Genomic DNA, 18,699 nt, shown 5'->3' with positions numbered 1-18,699 from the left:
AAAAATATGAAATTGGCCGAATTTAGCTTTAAAAAATCTGTTTGATACAGAGCAATTTTGTATGAGGGGGGGGGGGGGGGCTGAATTTGAAGTAAAATAATGGTGATTAAAATGATAAAAGGCGCTTGGTGCATGTGCGGTCGTACGGGACATTTCCACGTGACATTTAAAATGGATGATATTTTCAATGTGGTTATCGTCGTTTCAAGAACTTAAGTCAGACAATTATGATCTCTTCATCTCAAAATTATGTCGGGATGAGCATAATACTAAAAAGTCAAATTTAACTAGGTATCTAAAACAAACCAGAAACATCAAATCTTGGATTTTAGCACTTTAAAGTACAAACCTACTGATAGATAGAATGAATTGACGTCACTCGGGTCTTTGTTATTGGTTTTTGTCCTCCACGTTTATGAGTGATTCTCACTCAACTATATTAACCTATCTATAAAAGTTCATGGTTACACATAGTTTTGTGTGTTTGTCCGTTATACTTCCGGATGGCAATATTGTGAGTTTTCTTAGCCAAGCGCACACTATCTGTAGATAGTGTGAAGTTGACGTCACGTAGGTCTTTATTATTGCTTTTCCCCATCCGCGTTTATGAGTAATTCTCACTAAACTGTATTAACCAGACCATAAACGTTCAAGGTTACACATAGTTCTGCGTGTTGGTCCGCCCGTTATACTTCGGGTGGCAATGTTGTATTTTCTTAGCCAAGCACATACTATCTATAAAAGGATCAAAATTGACGTCACACACCTCATTGTTATTGTATTTAGCAAGTCATTTTTATCAGTAGTTCTCACTAAATTGTATCAGACTATAGATAATATGCGCTTAGCTAACAAGCTCATAACATTGCCATCCGGAAGTATAACGGACCAACACACAAAACTATGTGTTACCATGAATTTTATAGTCTGGTTAATACAGTTTAGTGAGAAGTACTCATAAACGCGGATGGCAAAAACTAATAACAAAGACCAGAGTGACGTCAACTTCGAACTATCTATAACCGTTTCAGGTTACACATTGTTTTGTGTGTTGGTACGTTAGCTTAAAACAATAACAAAGACTATCGGAGTGACGTCAATTTCGTTCCTTCTATATCCGGCTGGTAGATGTGAGTTTTTTCAAAAACTAAACACACATTCCATTCTCCTCAATAAAACGTAAATACCCAGTCTGATGTATTTGGCTATACATTTGATATAAATCACCCAGTTTGGCTATGAATTCGATATAATGCACCGAGTTTGGCTATGAATTCGATATAAATCACCCAGTTTGGCTATAAAGCACCTTAACCATCCTATACATAAATTCGTTTTGAGACAATGGATCATAGTATCGTTGTTTTAAGAAAAAACTGGAATATGAATGTTAACACTAAAATAGACTCATTGTAAAATGCTCTCCATAAAAACGTTTGCGTTTAACAGTTATTAGGTATCTCTTCCCACAATAGCACAGTATTAAAAGAGTGATAATATTTCCTTTGATCGACTAAACCTTAAAAGCTGATAATATAATCTAAGTGAAAGTAAACTTCTCATTAAGCCCTTTTTTGTTTGTTTTATGAAATTCCAGACTTTATTGACCCTCAAACTTAAATTACATCTGTGGAAGAAAACTGAGACAAGGAGATTTGGGGCAAAGGAAACATTAGATTAAGTTTTATATCTAAAGACCCGAGATCATAATGACGATGATATTAGTGATGATGATGATGATGATGATGATGATGATGATGATGATGATGATGATGATGTGATGATGATGATGATGATGATGATGATGATGATGATGATGATGATGATGATGATGATGATGAGATAAAAATAATAATATTCCCTTTATTCATCACATATGGGAAATTTGTCTTTAGGGTCTATTCCAAGGGAAGACTGGAATAACCCAGGCGTCAGCCGCAGTGCAGCGCCGCAAAGTGAGCTAGGTGACTTGCTCAAGGCCACACAATGATACGGGTAGTCGAATTCGGTCACTGTTGGGTATGAAGCAAAGACCGTACCGCTGAGCCACTTCTGAACCACGATGATGATGATGATGATGATGATGATGATGATGATGATGATGATGACGATGGTGATAATGATGATGTTGACGACGACGATACCAGCAATAATGTAAGAATGCTACGAAGAATATATTTATGATAAATATTTTCCAACTTCCTCAGCATGATGTTGCAAGACGTTTCCAGTGTCCCCTTGAAGGTTATCTTTACAGTGCTATGTACCATGTTCCTCCTCGTCCACATTCACACGAAAGGCGCCATGGCCCGATACTACACTGATGACGACCTTTGTGGGTTGTGCGAGTTGACAGGCAATGATGAGATTTGTCTCAGGTGAGTTGAACAATCCCTCCGTACTCTGGGGAAAAACAAACAAACAATTTTTTAAAATTTGGCCAGAAAACTCGTCCTTCGCGAAGTCCCAGGTTTGGGAGTTTTTGCCAAGATTATGTCATTTAAATCGATCGATATTTGAAGGACGAGTTTCATTGACCAATTTTTTAAAATATGGCAGACTCTTGGGTAAAATTTTTATCTCAAGAAGAGGGGGGGGGGGGGGGGGGGGGGGGGGGTGGGGTAAGGGTGGAGGTGTAATGAAGTTAGGATAGGGGTTCTAAAATAGCCCGTCTTAGCTTTATGTTGAGCATTTATAAAGGGCAATATCCACTGAACGGCGCTTTACACGAGATCCCTAACCAACAACAACACTTAACACTTGGGACGAGACATGACGCTTGATAGGCCATATTTCATTTTTTTCCCCGACATAGACAACACTGCTAACGGCCAGGTACTCATTTTATATCTGAGTACGGTAAGAGAAAGTGAGTAAAGAGCCCTTTCTAAGGACCCACTATGCCCCCCCCCCCCCCTTAGAACGGGGCTCGAAACCAGGACCTTCCGATCAGAAGGCGAATGTTATACCACAATACCTCATAGCCGTGTGTTCTAAACCCCCAATTGTTAGTCCATTCTATGAAGGTGTGTCGTACACTGACCAAGACACATTTTCTCACAAAAAAAAACAAAAAAAAAAAACAAAAAAAAAACAAAAAAAAAAAACAAACTAAAAACAAAAAACAAAAACTAAACAAACAAAAATATACAAATAGCAAAACAACAACAACAACAACAACAACAACAACAACAACAACAACAACAACAACAACAGCAACAACAACAACAACAACAACAACAACAAAAGAGGATTAATTCAAATATCGATCGATTTAAATTGATCCCCCAACTCGTCAAAAAGATTCAGTTCTGAAATAATGACACTTTAAAACCATGTTGAGCTTTATGGAAATAGGACATTTTACAACAACACAGATGTTTTGGTCGTTTGTTTTTAATGTGCCTTTTGCTAACACAAAAGACAAAGACATTTCTCCCAACCCCCCCCCCCCCCCCCAAAACAAAAAAAAGAAACAAAAAAAAAAAAACATAAACAAAAAACAAATAATCCCTTCCCCCCCCCCCCCCCCCCCCCCCCCCGCCAATAAATACCCAGAGTGTAACAATACAAACAAAAGCAAAAACAAAATAGAGACAAAAAACGACAACAGGACAGATCCAAAGACATCAGACAACAGAAAGAGAAAAGCAAAACAAAACAACAACAATAAGAATGAAAAACAACATAAAAAATACAAGACAAAAAGTAAAGCAGATTATTCCAATTCAGCCTCATCACCACGCGCGGGGGGGGGGGGGGGGGGGTGTTCAGATAAACAAGATTCGATACAATCGCATTCACGTGCGTGTAACAATGTCTAAATGGCACATTCTTGAGGAATACAGGTATATTTTAAAGATAAAAAAAAAAAAACAAAACAAGAGAATAAGATAATAACTAGAAAGGTTTTTTTTTTCAAATTGAGACATCGCTATTTTCTCATATACCAGTTCTATCATCCAATTTAACTCTCTCCTTACCAGCTATTTTCAGGGTTTTCCCCAAAACTTCACACCCAACTCTAAAACAAAAATACATTTTTTATTACTCAAACACAATATCATTAAGTTCTTGCGATACATATCATTTCTTTAGCAAAGATGTTCTACAACAAACTGCTCATTTTCTTTATGCTGTACAAAAGAAATGTGAATAAGAAAATTGTTGGTTGTATCGTAACGAATGTGACGATTTTCCTATAGTTGGTAAGGAGAGGGTTAAGAGAAATACTACTTTTTTAAACCAAATTAATTATCATAAAACTGATTCCGGTCTTCGACCATACTTTATTCTCGAACCCCCATGGCCCAGAAAATGAAACGCTACTAATTAGTAGGGAATCATTCTATTACAACCCAACCAAATCAATAAATTTTCAAGACTTATTTCCAATATTATAAGTTAAACGCTTTGAGCACATTTAGTATGGATATTCCGCTGTATAAAATCTGAAATCATTGCAGAACTCTATTTGTGTTAATATACAAATTGGAGGAAACCACATTTCATCGTGTCCGGCAATATATTAGGTGCCTCAATTGATGGAGTATAGCATCGATGACCATTATCATTGCATAAACCTTAGAAAGAGGGATGTTATTGCTTTATGTCACTTAACACATGATTATTGACTAAAAGCGTTGAAAATGTCAACATTTTTTCTAATCCTTTTATCCAATCCTACCCTCTCCCTCCCCCCCCCCCCCCCCCCCCCCTCCCCCTTTTAATCTCGGCATGCAAATGTTGATCCGTTTTCAACGTAAATCAACCCGTCCGCTGACACATCCCCGGAAGAAATCCCTTCACGCCTCATTCGACACCCATTTGATGTCATAGAATCAAATTCTTATAATCTTCCCAAAGGGGAAGTAATAAATAGCGTCAGACATTCAATATTAACCAGTTAATTGCCGTACTACTCTGGAGAGACTGGTATTTAAAAATTTGGCCAGAAATCTCCAGAAAACGCAGGCTTGAGATTTTTTCACGAAATAAAGATCATTAAACTCGATCGATATTTGAAGGGCGACTTTTCTGGCCAAATTTTTAAATACGTATCTTTTCAGAGTACATCATTTAACTTGTTAATGACACCAATACTTTGTACACTGACAAAAATTCTTTAAATAATTTTGGCCAGTAATTTTTTTCATCAAATATTTATGGTATAAGATGAGCCTCAATTTCCCACCCTGCCCCCCCCCCTCCACTCTCCGCGAAAATCAAAATCAAACCAGAGATTTTTTCTGCGTGAGCAACCTCTTTGAAATTTAAAGTTTCAGACTTTTAGACAAGTTCCGAGTCAGTTTATTCTATCGATACCTGAGTTTAAATATTTTCTGACCGAATTTATAAAAATTATTTTTGGTGGAGTATGATTTGCTAATCTTATTGAGCTCAGAAAGATGCGGGAATAATATTTACAGAATTCGTTTTAACCCATCAAAAGCTTGTTTCATGTTCATTCTATTAATATTTTGGCCAAGTAGAATATCGATCTTTTGACGCAGACCGTGTCATTTTTACAGAGAGTTGTAATAACGTTGCCTCTGCCATTTCATTGAAGCGCTCTTGACGCAGACATTAACATCTGATGTCCGGTTAGATTTAACAAGATCCACGCTTGTATGAGGTTAAAGTCAACTCTCTGAATTTCACTAATAAGTGTTTGAACGTCCTATTTGAACTTAAATAGGGTCTTTTTGAAGAGCGGGAAATGGGTGGGGTGGAAACAACATGTACGCTATAGGCGATTGCATTGAAATTGGAAAGATTATAAAGCGAGTAAAGCGAAGATCGTTAATATGAGAAGGTGGGATGGGAGGTGAATAAGGCATTATCTTAACATACCGGAGGTCCCAGATTTGAATCCTGATTTCGTCATCTAGTGTACGACAGTAGCTGTTCCTTATTACAGGCGCTCACACATATTACCCACGTAGCCAGGCCAGGCCTGACTGTGTCAGATATCCCGACGCCCAGACGAACCCAGCTAGAGTTGAAAACCTTGACATAAACATAGTCGAGATTCTATTGCACTAAGGAAGAATACGTGGTCTTTTGCCGGGCCTGGGAAGCGTTAGCCATAATTTAGTTAACGTATAGCGGGTCGGCTGAGGCTTGCTCACCGGAATGGTCTGGTAACAGACAACCAATAGACTTCTTGCACCTGCAATGTGCGCTTCAACATTCTCACCACGACAAGGTGACGATCCGATCGAGGGGTAGATTGATATATATGATTGATATATATATATATATATATATATATATATATATATATATATATATATATTGTGTGTGTGTGTGTGTGTGTGTGTGTATGTGTGTGTATGTGTGTGTGTGTGTATGGCGGGGGGGGGGGGTTAATTTTGTTTGGGGTGGGGGGGGGGGGGGGGGGGGGGGGGGGGGGGGGGGGTGTGAAAATTTCAATCTTTGACTTCAAATATATGATGCAACATGAACTATAAACACAATACACATTTCATTATACTTGACACGAATAAATTTCTAATGGAGACTATGTAAGTTACAACTCAAGTACAATGATCTTAATGGGGTTCCATTCAGTGTTGCAAATTGTAAAATCCTTGGGCATCTTTTGGCAAAGTTGATTTTATCTGCTGGGGATGGTTGTATTTCTCTGAGGAGATCTTCTAAACCAGTCGTTGGAAAAGACTCTTAACTCACATTCTCTAGCCCTACCCAGGTGTAAAATGAGTATCTGGCCGTTAACAGCGCTGCCTCTGTCGGGAAAAAATGGTAATATCTCTTTATAGGCGCCATGTTCCGTCCTACTTGTTTAGTGTTACTGTAGGCCAGGGACCCTTTGTAAAGCGCCCTGAGCACGTTTAGTGGATATTGCAATATATAAATGCTCAATGTTTATTTTTTGTTTGTTTTTGTTGGGTTTTTTTTTGTTTGTTTGTTGTTTTTTTGTTTAGCTCTTTCTTTTTCGTTTTTTTTTTTTAATAAATCAAAAGATTTTTGTTGGGCAGAAAGGGTAAGGGTTTAAAAGGTGTTATACTTCCGTTTAAAAAGTGGTAAGATATCAGGATAGCATCCGGTCGACATGTCATAGGGATGACGTGATTAAATCGAGTGTTTGTCGTGATCGAGCTTTTAAAAATAGAGATCGGAAGAGCAGGTGGTCGGGGTATTATTTTTGTTTACAGTCAATCATTATTTCCTACATTATCTATACTAGTAAAGCATAACCGGGAGATGATAGATGTGAATTTTAGCCACAGTGTGCCTTTAGAAATTGATAATTTAGCAGCTGTAATATTTATGGCTTCCAGAATTAAAGATCCTATTGTCAATCCAACCATAATTACAGTAAATTGAATTATTGATTTTGCACTTACAATCACAATCGTTCTTTCTAATACACGAACAATCACTGTACATCATTTACATGACGTACTTTGATCGCTTGAAAGAGGATTTTTCCGTCTGCCTTGAAATCAAAACCAGATGATCAAAGCTCTGAACTAACATTAGAGATTTCATCATCTTGAAACCAAAGAATAAGAGGGCGCGCTATCACTGAAGTTGACATCAGAGGTTAGATCAGCGGATCATCGACTATATATATATATATATATATATATATATATATATATATATATATATATATATATATATATAATATTTTTTACTACGTGGTCGCCATGTACTTGGGGTAGTTATGGCGCAAGCTTCTTAGTTTTAACCAAAGTCAACCCTTATGGTTCTTGTTAATAGCCAAGACACCAGGAAAATGACCTGACGTAAATGAGACCGGGTATTCCCGCTGAAAATATTCTACGACAACGGAAGTTCCTGTCTCAAACCTTTTAGCTACTTCACTCATGCGATAATCGTATTTTGACTCCAAAGCAGAATTTGTCAACTTCAAATTCCAATTTCAACTTCGTGCTTTACAAGCAATTTTGTTTATTTTATATATTGAAGTAATTCTTAGTGTTTTATTTTACAGGACAGCAACTACACTTATTATTCAAACAGCGACGGTTCATAACCACTTTTTATATATTCTTGCATTCTTATAATTTAAAATAAACTGGAATCTTTTATAGTTAAAAGGTCCACTGAAACCGGAGTTTATATGGTTATGTGGTCTTGTGGTCTGACCCTCTTTTTAGGGTTCGGAAACTCCTGGGTTCGAGCCTTGCTCAGTGCATATTTGAGTCCTTGGAAAAGGCTCTTTACTCATATTTTCTCACCATACTCAAGTGTAAATTAAGTACCTAGCCGTTAACGGCGTCGTCTCTGTCGGAAAAAAATGTAATATCGCCTAACAGGCGTCATGTCTCGTTCTACATGTAAATTTTGCTGTTGCTCAGGGACCAATTGTAAAGCGCTTTGAGCACGTTTAGTGGATATTGCGCTATATTAAAGCTCATTAAAAAAAAAAAAATCTCTGTTTCTGTCGCGTTGAACAGAAAACAATCATTTGTTTTCAGTCTTTTTGATAGGAGATCAATACATCGATATGTACAGTTCCCAGATCTGAAGGACCGCGCTATACAATAAGAGCAAAGCTGAAAGAGAACAAGTGTGCGAAATGTTGGAACCCACAGATATAATTTTTATTGTGAGTGCGTATCACTATTACTACACCATCAAACCCTTTGACGCGCCTCGATTTAATAGTAATACTTAATTTCTATAAAATGTATAGTTATACAGTTTTTAATAACTGATATATATATATATATATATATATATATATATATATATATATATATATATATATATATATATATATCCTTTCTTTAAAAAATATAGCCTTGTGGAGAACATTGTGCTTATTTGAGTCAATAAAAAAATTGATACGGCGCACAACTCTACTGGAAGATTTGAAAAATAGAAATGTATTTTTTACAGATAGATAAACAGATAACTTGATTTCCTTTTATAATTTAAAGTCAGTTTGAAAGTTCGTTAAGTCAAACAGATATCATAAAAAAATTACCGAAGAAACTAACACTCTCATGGCCACACCCTCAACTCTATCTGTCCAGTACAGTCCTTACATCCGTTGTGTTGATTTAGCGATGATCAGTGTTGTTATGTAGTAGTGTGTTCTCATTGCGTGTATGTTTATGTGTGTGTGTGTGTGTGTGTGTGTGTGTGTGTGGTGAATACATGTGTGTGTGTGTGTGTTTTGGAATGTGGTTGCGTCGAAGAAAAAAAAGGGGAGGGGGGGGGGGGTGTCCATCAAGTAGAGAAATTCCTGAGCAAGGGGGGGGGGGGGGATGGGGATGTGTTTGCTAGGAACTGTCAGATTGGCATTTTTCAGCAAATCGTGGCATTCATAGAGATATAATTCACTTGATCACATGACGGTATTCGGATTTACAGAAATTTTAAATAAGTTTCACCGATTAACAACATCAACTAATATTACTGCTGATATTACTGTCGTTTTTATGCCATCGATGTGATAGTTATTGCCCTGTGAAATATTTAGTTAAACCTTTCGGCAAACTGTCAATTGGTTCTGTCTAGCTTCTAGCCCGAACAAACCAAAAGTAGACAGATTCGGGGACTTGATATTTTTCGCGTCTGCTTCAGATTTTCATTTGACCTCACATAAGTTAAGTAAAGGGGAGACATTCCGAAAGCTCCTACATCCCCAGTATTCATTCAATTAGTATTTTCACCGTTGATCTTTTGTCAGGCGTTTATTTATTCAATTTGTCATCATATAAAAGCGTTTTAAAAACTCTAGAACAAACCTTAAATTTGTGAAAGTTTAAAATTTCCTAATTTGACCATTGTTTTGATTCTCGGCCGCCATTTTAATTCGTGAAGTATTCAAGGTAGTGCAAAGCACTCCCAAGTAAAGCGTGGTAAAGACTTGCGACTTATTGATATTGATATCTACTGACTGATAAACTAAAATTACGCCGAATAAAGCATGACAGCGACGACAAGCACATCGATTAAAATGTGCATATAATCGTAATCAAGCTAATCAAGAAAATGATTCTGGCAATATCGAATGAAAATAGTTCTTTCCCCGCGAAATTGCGGGCTTTTTACTAGTATATATATATATATATATATATATATATATATATATATATATATATATAATATATATATATATATATATATATATATATATATATATATATATATATATATATATATATATATATATATATATATATATATATATATATTCCAGAGCAGCAGCTCAGCTATTGAATAGTCACATAAAAGGACCGAAATTGAAGCTCTTTGTGTGTTATTGTTTTTCGCCAACCATTTTTATGATTTGTTCTCATTCTCAATCAGATAACAAACATAAAGGTTACATACAGATTTGTGTGATGATATGTTAAATTTGACTGGCGGATGTTGTAAGTATTTTAATTAAATGCATAGCATCAATAAGTTGGGCCTGAAGAGCTTGGTTGGGCCAAAAGAAATTAAAATGTACAATTCCGTTTTAAAACCGGTGAAATCTCGTGGGATGAGAAAGCAGAATGCTATTACAGGGCCAGGCCACAATCGACACCAACACGCTACCGTCCCGCGCCATAATAGAAGTCAAGCAGAGAAAATGGTGGTTTGGCCTTTATTAAGTCCACCTCTCCTCCCTCCCCCCCCCCCCCCCCCCCCCCCCCCCCCCCCCTAAAAAATTCCACAGGACCTTCTTTCTCCTTTGTTTTGATAAGACCCGATAAAAAGTGATATCTGACTGATGGAGGACTTTGTACGCAAGAAATTATAGATTGAGTGATGACGTAGAACACAAGTTGATATTTAACTCATGGCTCTGATTCAGAGAGACACTTGTGATTTAAGAATTAACATTGTACTCTTGAACTCTTCAATCCTTCACTTTTTTTCATATTGGTCAGAATGAGTTTTACTCCAAATATTAAAAGATTGTCAAAAATGATCAAAGTAATCGTGTGACTTGTTTGTGGTCCTTTTAATTCACCTATAATTGAAGTTTAAAATTCTGGCCAAAATGAAGAAGGCCGTTTTGTCAGTGCAGGTCAGATTTTCATCTCAGTACGCATTTACGCAATGATATATATATATATATATATATATATATATATATATATAATATATATATATACATATATATATATATATATATATATATATATATATATATATATATATATATATATATATATATATATATATATATATATATATAAAGGAACGAAATTGACGTCACTCAGCTCTTTGTTATTGCTTTTAGACAGCCATTTTAATGATTCGTTCTCACTAAATTCTGACAATAACACTATCAACGTTTAAGGTTACACATAGTGTTGTGTGTTGGTCCGGTATAACCGGCTTGCGGATGGTGTGAGCATTTTAGATAAAAGCATAGCATCAATAAATGATTTATTATGACATCTCAACTCAAAATCCGTGCAATTTCCCGAAAGAGATGATTAAACAAAATCAAAACAAGTTGTAATTGCATACAGGTAAAACACTTCCAGTCTTCAGAGCGACATGGAGCTGTAAGCCGGAATTTATCCCGGTAACTGTAGCGCTTAACTACTACCAACGTGTGCATGTTGCTTATTACCCATCGGACGCGATCCTTAGTTACCGCTAATCTAACAGACCCAGCTACCCAAAACAAAACCTAAAAAAAAAAAAACAAAATTAAAAAAAAAAAAAAAACAAAAAACAAAAAAACTGCTAGGTGGGCAAAAATGGTAAGAAAAACTACTAGGAGCGATGCTGGTACCTTTAAATGTAAATATTGCTCTATCAACTGAGCTATCGGTACCCCTATTAAAGGGGATAAATTAAGACATATTCGATTTCATTGTAGTGCATTTCGCGTGACTGAAGGAAATTTGGCATTCAAAATTTTTAAAAAATAGTATCAACAGGCATTTTCCTGTGAGTCATTTGACATTTTTGGCAAAAGCATTCCGGCATTGAAACATTACACAATGTTGTGTTCCAACTCCATTTAGATCGAATTGTTCATTTTTAACCTCATAAGTCATTGTGCTAATCACTCATCCATGAGAATACAGGATTCTCTCATATAGTCAACATATCGTATATCTCTATTCGTGACACTTCCACATTACATAGATGTATAATTATTGAATATTGGGAAAGCATCTATTTAAGTTTATATTGTATAAAATGAAATGGAATATTGTAAAAAGCAGCATTTAATGTCACAGTAAGTTAACTCTAAAATGCTGTATCTCCAGGCGTTTGTTAAAGTTAAGGATTGCAACAGTACCGAGCCAGGCCTACAAGTATGGTGAGAAAATCCCAAGCAAAAGAGCCAATCTCAAATTATGAACTTTAAGGTTGTTCTTGGAGCCATTTGAAAATTTATTAATTGCGTCGTTACATCTTTCATTTCTACTGTGTCTGAAAAGGAGACAAATAATATGTAGAAGTATCTGGTTCACGCGTATCAGTTTCCATCTCTGCCAGGGTCAACGGAGTTGAACTTTCTAATCAATCAAATAAAACATGGGCGTTAATGAAGTTCAAATAACACACGAGTCTCGATATCTAAGTTGGTAGAGCAATGGTTTCACAATCAAATGAACTATGAAGTATCGATCACGATGTAATCGAGAAATTTTCGTGACCTCCCTGTCCATCCTACAGGTAGCTGTGTCCGTTAAATCTGGCGCTACTTTGTGAAAGACTGGCGTCTCATCAAAAAGAGTAGACAATAATTTTATGTGTCCGTTTAACGCTACAGAAACCAGAATCAACTCGGACGCCGTGGACTTTACGGATCTAAAGGACTTATTTTGAACAACATTACATAAGTCAAATGAGTGTTGACATTTATTGAGTTTCACATAATATCAAAATAAATATATTTAGATGTGAAAAAAGAACTCGACGTTTAGAAAAAAAAAAGATTAGACGATGTTTTGAATCTCTCCCCCCCCCCCCCCCCCCGAAAAAGGGTATTGAATATTTAAACCGTCAACAAAAAGATTTCAAAACCAGATTTGATAATAGGTAAAAGGGCCTGACCTGAAAATATGGAATGGATATTATCAGACAAATATATTGGAAAATTTCCAGCTGATAAGAAATCAAGTCTGGCCACTAAAAGACAACAACAACAAGACATCCCGTCTCCAAGCTCATGATATTTTGATTGATATTCAATTTGTTTAATAAAAATAATATAAGACTGTATTCACCCCCCCCCCCCCCATTTATATTAAATCAGGGAAACATTAAAAAAAGAAAAGAAAAGAAATGAAATACAAAATGTAACCAAAAAAAAAACCCCAACAAAAAACGATTTAAAAAACCCAATAAAATAAAACAAAATTAATTTTTAAAAATACCCCCCTCCCCTCCCATTTAAAACAAAGCAAACACACCAAATAGAAAAAAATAAATAAAAGAGGAATAAAAATCACATAAAAAAATATTGTTTTTCACGTGCATCCCAGGATTCTGATATCTTGAGCGCAGATGAAGTTTTAAATGATTGTTTAAGTAAGATTGTTTTAAAAGTATAAAAAAACATACTTTGAGATCTCTTTGGACCAATCTTAAAGATCAAAACGAACTAAATCTGAACAATAATAATTTTATGAACTATCTTAACATAGTCTTTGAGTTAGAGAAAGGGATTTTAATTGATCTTTTTTTTTTCCAAAGGAAACGAAACAATGGTTTTGACAGAGAAATAGGGAATTGTTTCCAAATCTTCTGGTATTGTATTGACAATTGCTTCAGGGTAAAATCGAAACATGTTTGAAATAAATGGATATTTTAAAAAAGAAAGAAAGGAAAACAAAAGAAAAAGCCAACAAAATAAAGAAGAGAGAGATAGATAGATAGATAGAGAGAGAGAGAGAGAGAGAGAGAGAGAGAGAGAGAGAGAGAGAGAGAGAGAGAGAGAGAGAAGACAAAAAAACCCTAACAAAAACAACAAATCAAAACAATTCCTGTCTCCCCCCCCCCCTCCTCCGATTAAAAATCATGACAAAACAAAACAAAAAAAGGACTTAAAACCATTAAACAAATAGAACAACGGGACACTTTGGATGCAAAAATATAACAATCTTTATCCTTGTAGTTTTTCCAACTCAATTTTTGTTCAACGCTTCAAGCGGATTTCCGTCAAACTGATTGATTGTAGCAAAATATTCCGTACAGTTCTTGACTGGAGTCAGGTTTTTTTTGTCTTTAACCTTCTGAACAATTCGTTGTACCCCGATATTTTGCGGTACAATGACAAAACATCTCTTTGCCAGATTTTTTAAAACTTAAGATATCGATGAACTAATATGACCCAAACTTGTCAGAAAGTTTTTAATCTAAGCCTTCAAGGAAGTCTTAGGTTTGAGTCTTTGTGACAAGTTGGTATAATATTTATTGACGAAATGAGAAAAAAACAATTACGTCCGAGTGCTGCCCCCCCCCCCCCCCCCCCCCCCCCCCATTTCTGAACAATAATAATATCTGTACCTTGGTGTAAATCGATTATAAAGTATTGATCGTTTAGACAAATGTCGGAAAACAACTCGAGGAAAAAACCAGGAAATATACGTTTTACAATGGAGGGCAATAAGTACAATAAAGGAGAGGATGAAGAGGAGGAAGAGAGGAAGTACAAAATTAAAATTAATAAAACAATAAAATGTTTTTTCTAAATGTTAAAGGCATACAACTCCTTTAGAATTAATATAGAAATAGTATAGAAATAAGCCAGGGTTTGTTCCCTTTTTTGCTCTTCGCTAATCCACCCTACCGAGAGCCGGCAACTATCTCCCATCCTATTCTTTTATTTCTACTTCTTCTTCCTCAACCTCACCTTCTTTGTTATAGAAAAAAAAAATTCGTCCTTCTCTACCTTCTCTTTTTTGTTACCTTCTCTTTCATTTCCTCGTTTTCTAATTCTTCTATCATCAACTTGCTGGCCCCTCTTTACAAATCAAAAAATGATGATCCATTAATGCCCCCTTCGTCACTTTTTCTCTCACAAACAGGTGTGTTCTCCCAAACTTGCAGGAATTTGAGGATCCCTCCTCATCGTTACCAATGACCAGCAAAAGATCGTATGGCCGTGGTGGTCGAGGACGAGGACGAGTGCAGACTTTCATGTGCGGTTGCTGTCTCTGGTCAAGGAGCGCTGACCCCGAATGTTGTAAAGCATGTGCTCTCATAAAACGCAATCACAGTTAAATTCCAATAAAATTTTAATCTTTCCTCTGTGAACATGAATTCATCTTTTATTCATATTTGTATTTTACAGCAGCTGTCTAAAAAAATAATAATAATTATGCCCTTTCGCCACGACATCATGAGATATCGTCGCCTAGGCATTCCACGAAGGAATATAGATAATTAATCAAACAAGATGTCTGATGTCAAGAGGAATCACCCATGTTGTCCAAGTGAGCAAATTGGGGGTTAATAATCTTGCTCAAGGAAAAAAACCGATAGTGCCTGAAGCGGGGCTCGATCACGGGACCTTCCGGGTCACAGTGCAATGCCTTGACCACTCGGCCACTTCGCCCCACAGCTGTCTAAAAGTTTGAAATTATAAAGAATGGTCGATGTCCAGTGTAGTAAATCATGGTAAATAATAGAACTGGACTTCTTTGATGTGACCAAATAAGCGTGGCAGATTTTGTTTGTTTGTTAATATACACATTCAGATAAATTAAGTGTAACTAACTGCCAGGTGTTTGCCTTACTTACGTTTGGTGCGGCCTGTGGTCTTGTGGTCCGGTGGTGTGACTCCTATTCTGAGTTGCGCATAGTTTAGTCCTTGGAGAAAGGCTCTTTACCAACATTCTCTCACTCGTGTGTAAAATGAGAACCTGGCCGTTAACAGCGTTGTCTTTGTTCGAAAAAGATTGTAATATCGCCTAATGGGTGTCATGTCTCGTCTTACATGTTAAGATTTGCTGTTGGCTAAAGCGTTTTGAGCAAGCTTACTGGACATTGCCCTACACAAATGCTCAAGTTTATTTTCTTTCTTTCCTTTTTTTTAGAGCAGCACATAATGTTGATGCTAAGATCACCAGCTCTATCAATTGCCATCTTTTTAGTTTTGTAACATGACACTCGTCTTCGGACTGGTTGGTCACTGGATTGAATTCCACTCTGGGCGGCGCAAAGATAGCATCCATGGAAAAGACTCTTTACTCACATTTTCTCACTGCATTCAGGTGTAAAATGAGAACGTACTGGTAATAGGTCTCTGCTGAAATATGATTGAAGTAGAGCCTAACGGGCGTCATATCTCGCTTGGGAACCCCAGTAAAGCTCTTTGTGCACATTAAACAGACATTGCACTATATATAAGTTAAACAAGATATATATTGACCCCATGTCCAAACAGTAGGTCTCTGGTTCGAATTCCGCTCTAGTTGGCGCAAAAATGAGTCCTTGGAAAAGGCTCTTTACTCACATTCTCTCACTCTATTCATGTGTAAATGAGTACCTGGCCGGCAATAGGTCTCTATTGGAAACTTATTGTATTAGAGCCTCACAGGAGTCGAATCTTGACCTAAATGTTAAGTCTTGCCATTGGCTAGGGGCCCCATTATAAAGCGCGTTGTGCGCGCTAAGTAGATATCGCGCGATATAAGTAGATATCGCGCTATATAAAGGCTCTAGTTTTTTAAAAATTATTTGACACCCGTGTCCAAAATAGGTCCCTGGTTTGAGTTGGGTGCTTGGAAAAGGCTCTTTACTCACAGTATCTCCCCATACTCAGGTTTCAAATGAGAAACTGGTCGGTAACAGCATTGTCCCTATCGAAAGATTACTGTAATAGATCATCACAGACATTATGCCTCTTCCAACATGTTGAGCGTTGCTATTGCCTTAAGCTAAAAAAAAAAACAACACTGAAAAGTAGTTCATGTTTATTTATTTGTAAAACAATGTAAAATGGTATTATCTTGTTTGTTTTTGTTTTTAAGGGTTTTACGGCGCTTGCAACACATTTAGGTTATATCAGCGCCAGTAAAAAGGAAGAAAATGGTATAGTAAAAAGTTCTAGAATTACAATTAAAGCACCCAAGAAAAAGTAAGACAAAGGGGAACTGAGAACAAATAGGGATCAGATGTAGATTCCAAGAGCATACCACCAATGTACTTAGTTTGAAATCACCTACGAGTCTCATCCAGACACAAGCACAAAAACCAACAAAGAGGAACACACTCAAATGCTTACATTATACATTCAAAATAAAAATAATACATAACAGAGAGATGATTTACAAGGAAAAAAATATCATCTCCCAAAACAATAACTATGCATTTGACTGTTTCCCTCCCAGCTAGGATTCCGGCCAGCGCCAGGACAAAACCAAGTAATCTCATTCCGAGACAAAGACAGAAAGCAAGTTGGAAAACAGATATAAGGGGATAGAAGACACAGTATGTACCTCCCTGCCCGCTATGGGAGGTCAGGATCCCCACCCAGGTATTATCTTGAAAAGAAAACAAACAAACAAACAACAAACAAAAACCAATAATGATATTACTTCCATTTGTGATTGACAATGATCTACAAGGGACCAAATAATAATAAACGTTATTCATCCTTTTCGGCACAGAAAAAAGATGGATTAAAGTATTGACATAAAAAATACACAGAATCAGCACAAAATAACCTATAAATACCTCCAAATAAATTAAATAAGAATGCATCTATATCATGCAATATAGGGAATATTATATAGATATCTGGATATAACAGCAACAACAACAGCAATAATAATAATAATAATAATAATAATAATAATAATAATAATAATAATAATATCAATACTATTACTACTATTATGAGAGATGAAGTGAGTAGAAAAGTGCCAGAAGACAAAAGAGAATACAATTTTTTCGCGGCGGTGATGGGGTTTGAACCTGCGACCTTATTGGTACGACAACTCCGCCTGGCCGGTGAGAGCGTGACTCTACTGTATGAGCTATCCACGAACACAAAAATATTCGTTTCAAACTCAGGTCATTCCTAGAGCTCTCTCTCTCTCTCACCGACTACTGGAGACCGCGGGTCCAACACACAACCATCGCGAAGTTACCTGGCCAGCAGTTAAGCTTAATAGCATAGCCAATATTCTCAACACAAACATATAACATAGAAACAATTGAGACATTGAGTATGCTCCGGTATATGGGGTGAATGTTTAATTCAGAAAAGTGAGTAGAGCAGGCACTTATGTTGGTAACAACAAGAGATGAAGTGAGTAGAAAAGTGCCAGAAGACAATAGAGAATAAAAATTATGTTGATCGAACTCAGTACCTTTCGGGCACGAAGCAAAGACCGTACCGCTGAGCCACGCTGCCCCCAAATAAGATACTTTTTTGAAAAACCCGGATTGTGTCAATTTGTCTTGGTTTTAAAAAAAACATTGTCTTGTAAAATTCCTTGCATCTAACATGGCTTTCGGCTTAGCACAAGCACATGAAATCACACACACACACCCACACACACACACACACACACACACACACACACACACACACACACACACACATACCCACTCATACACACATACCAACTTGAGAATTTAAAAAACGGGAGCAGTTATATAGCTCAATATCCACACATGGACCCCTAGCCAACAGCAACACTTAGCATGTAAGATGATAACTGACGCCTGCAAGTTTCGGAAAGAGACCACGCTGTTAACGGCCAGGAACTCATCTTACAC

At 36.6% G+C, this 18,699-nt stretch overlaps 1 protein-coding gene across 1 annotated transcript in view; it reads left to right on the top strand.

The window, feature by feature from the left end:
• The window catches only part of LOC144966773 (uncharacterized), a 55,731-nt gene extending 40,500 nt beyond the window's left edge, over positions 1–15,231 (top strand). The window contains exons 2-3 of the mRNA XM_078903550.1: positions 2,208–2,378; positions 14,997–15,231. Of these exons, the coding sequence (XP_078759676.1) occupies positions 2,209–2,378; positions 14,997–15,192 (366 nt within the window). The 5' untranslated portion in view covers position 2,208 and the 3' untranslated portion in view covers positions 15,193–15,231. The remainder of the gene's footprint in view (positions 1–2,207; positions 2,379–14,996) is intronic.
• The last annotated feature ends 3,468 nt before the right edge of the window (positions 15,232–18,699 follow it).

Source organism: Berghia stephanieae, chromosome 2, assembly GCF_034508935.2.
Source record: "Berghia stephanieae isolate SIO BIC M18660-M18661 chromosome 2, UCSD_Bste_1.3, whole genome shotgun sequence".
Classification (NCBI taxonomy): Eukaryota; Metazoa; Mollusca; class Gastropoda; order Nudibranchia; family Aeolidiidae; genus Berghia; species Berghia stephanieae.
This window is presented reverse-complemented; position numbering and strand designations above follow the sequence as displayed.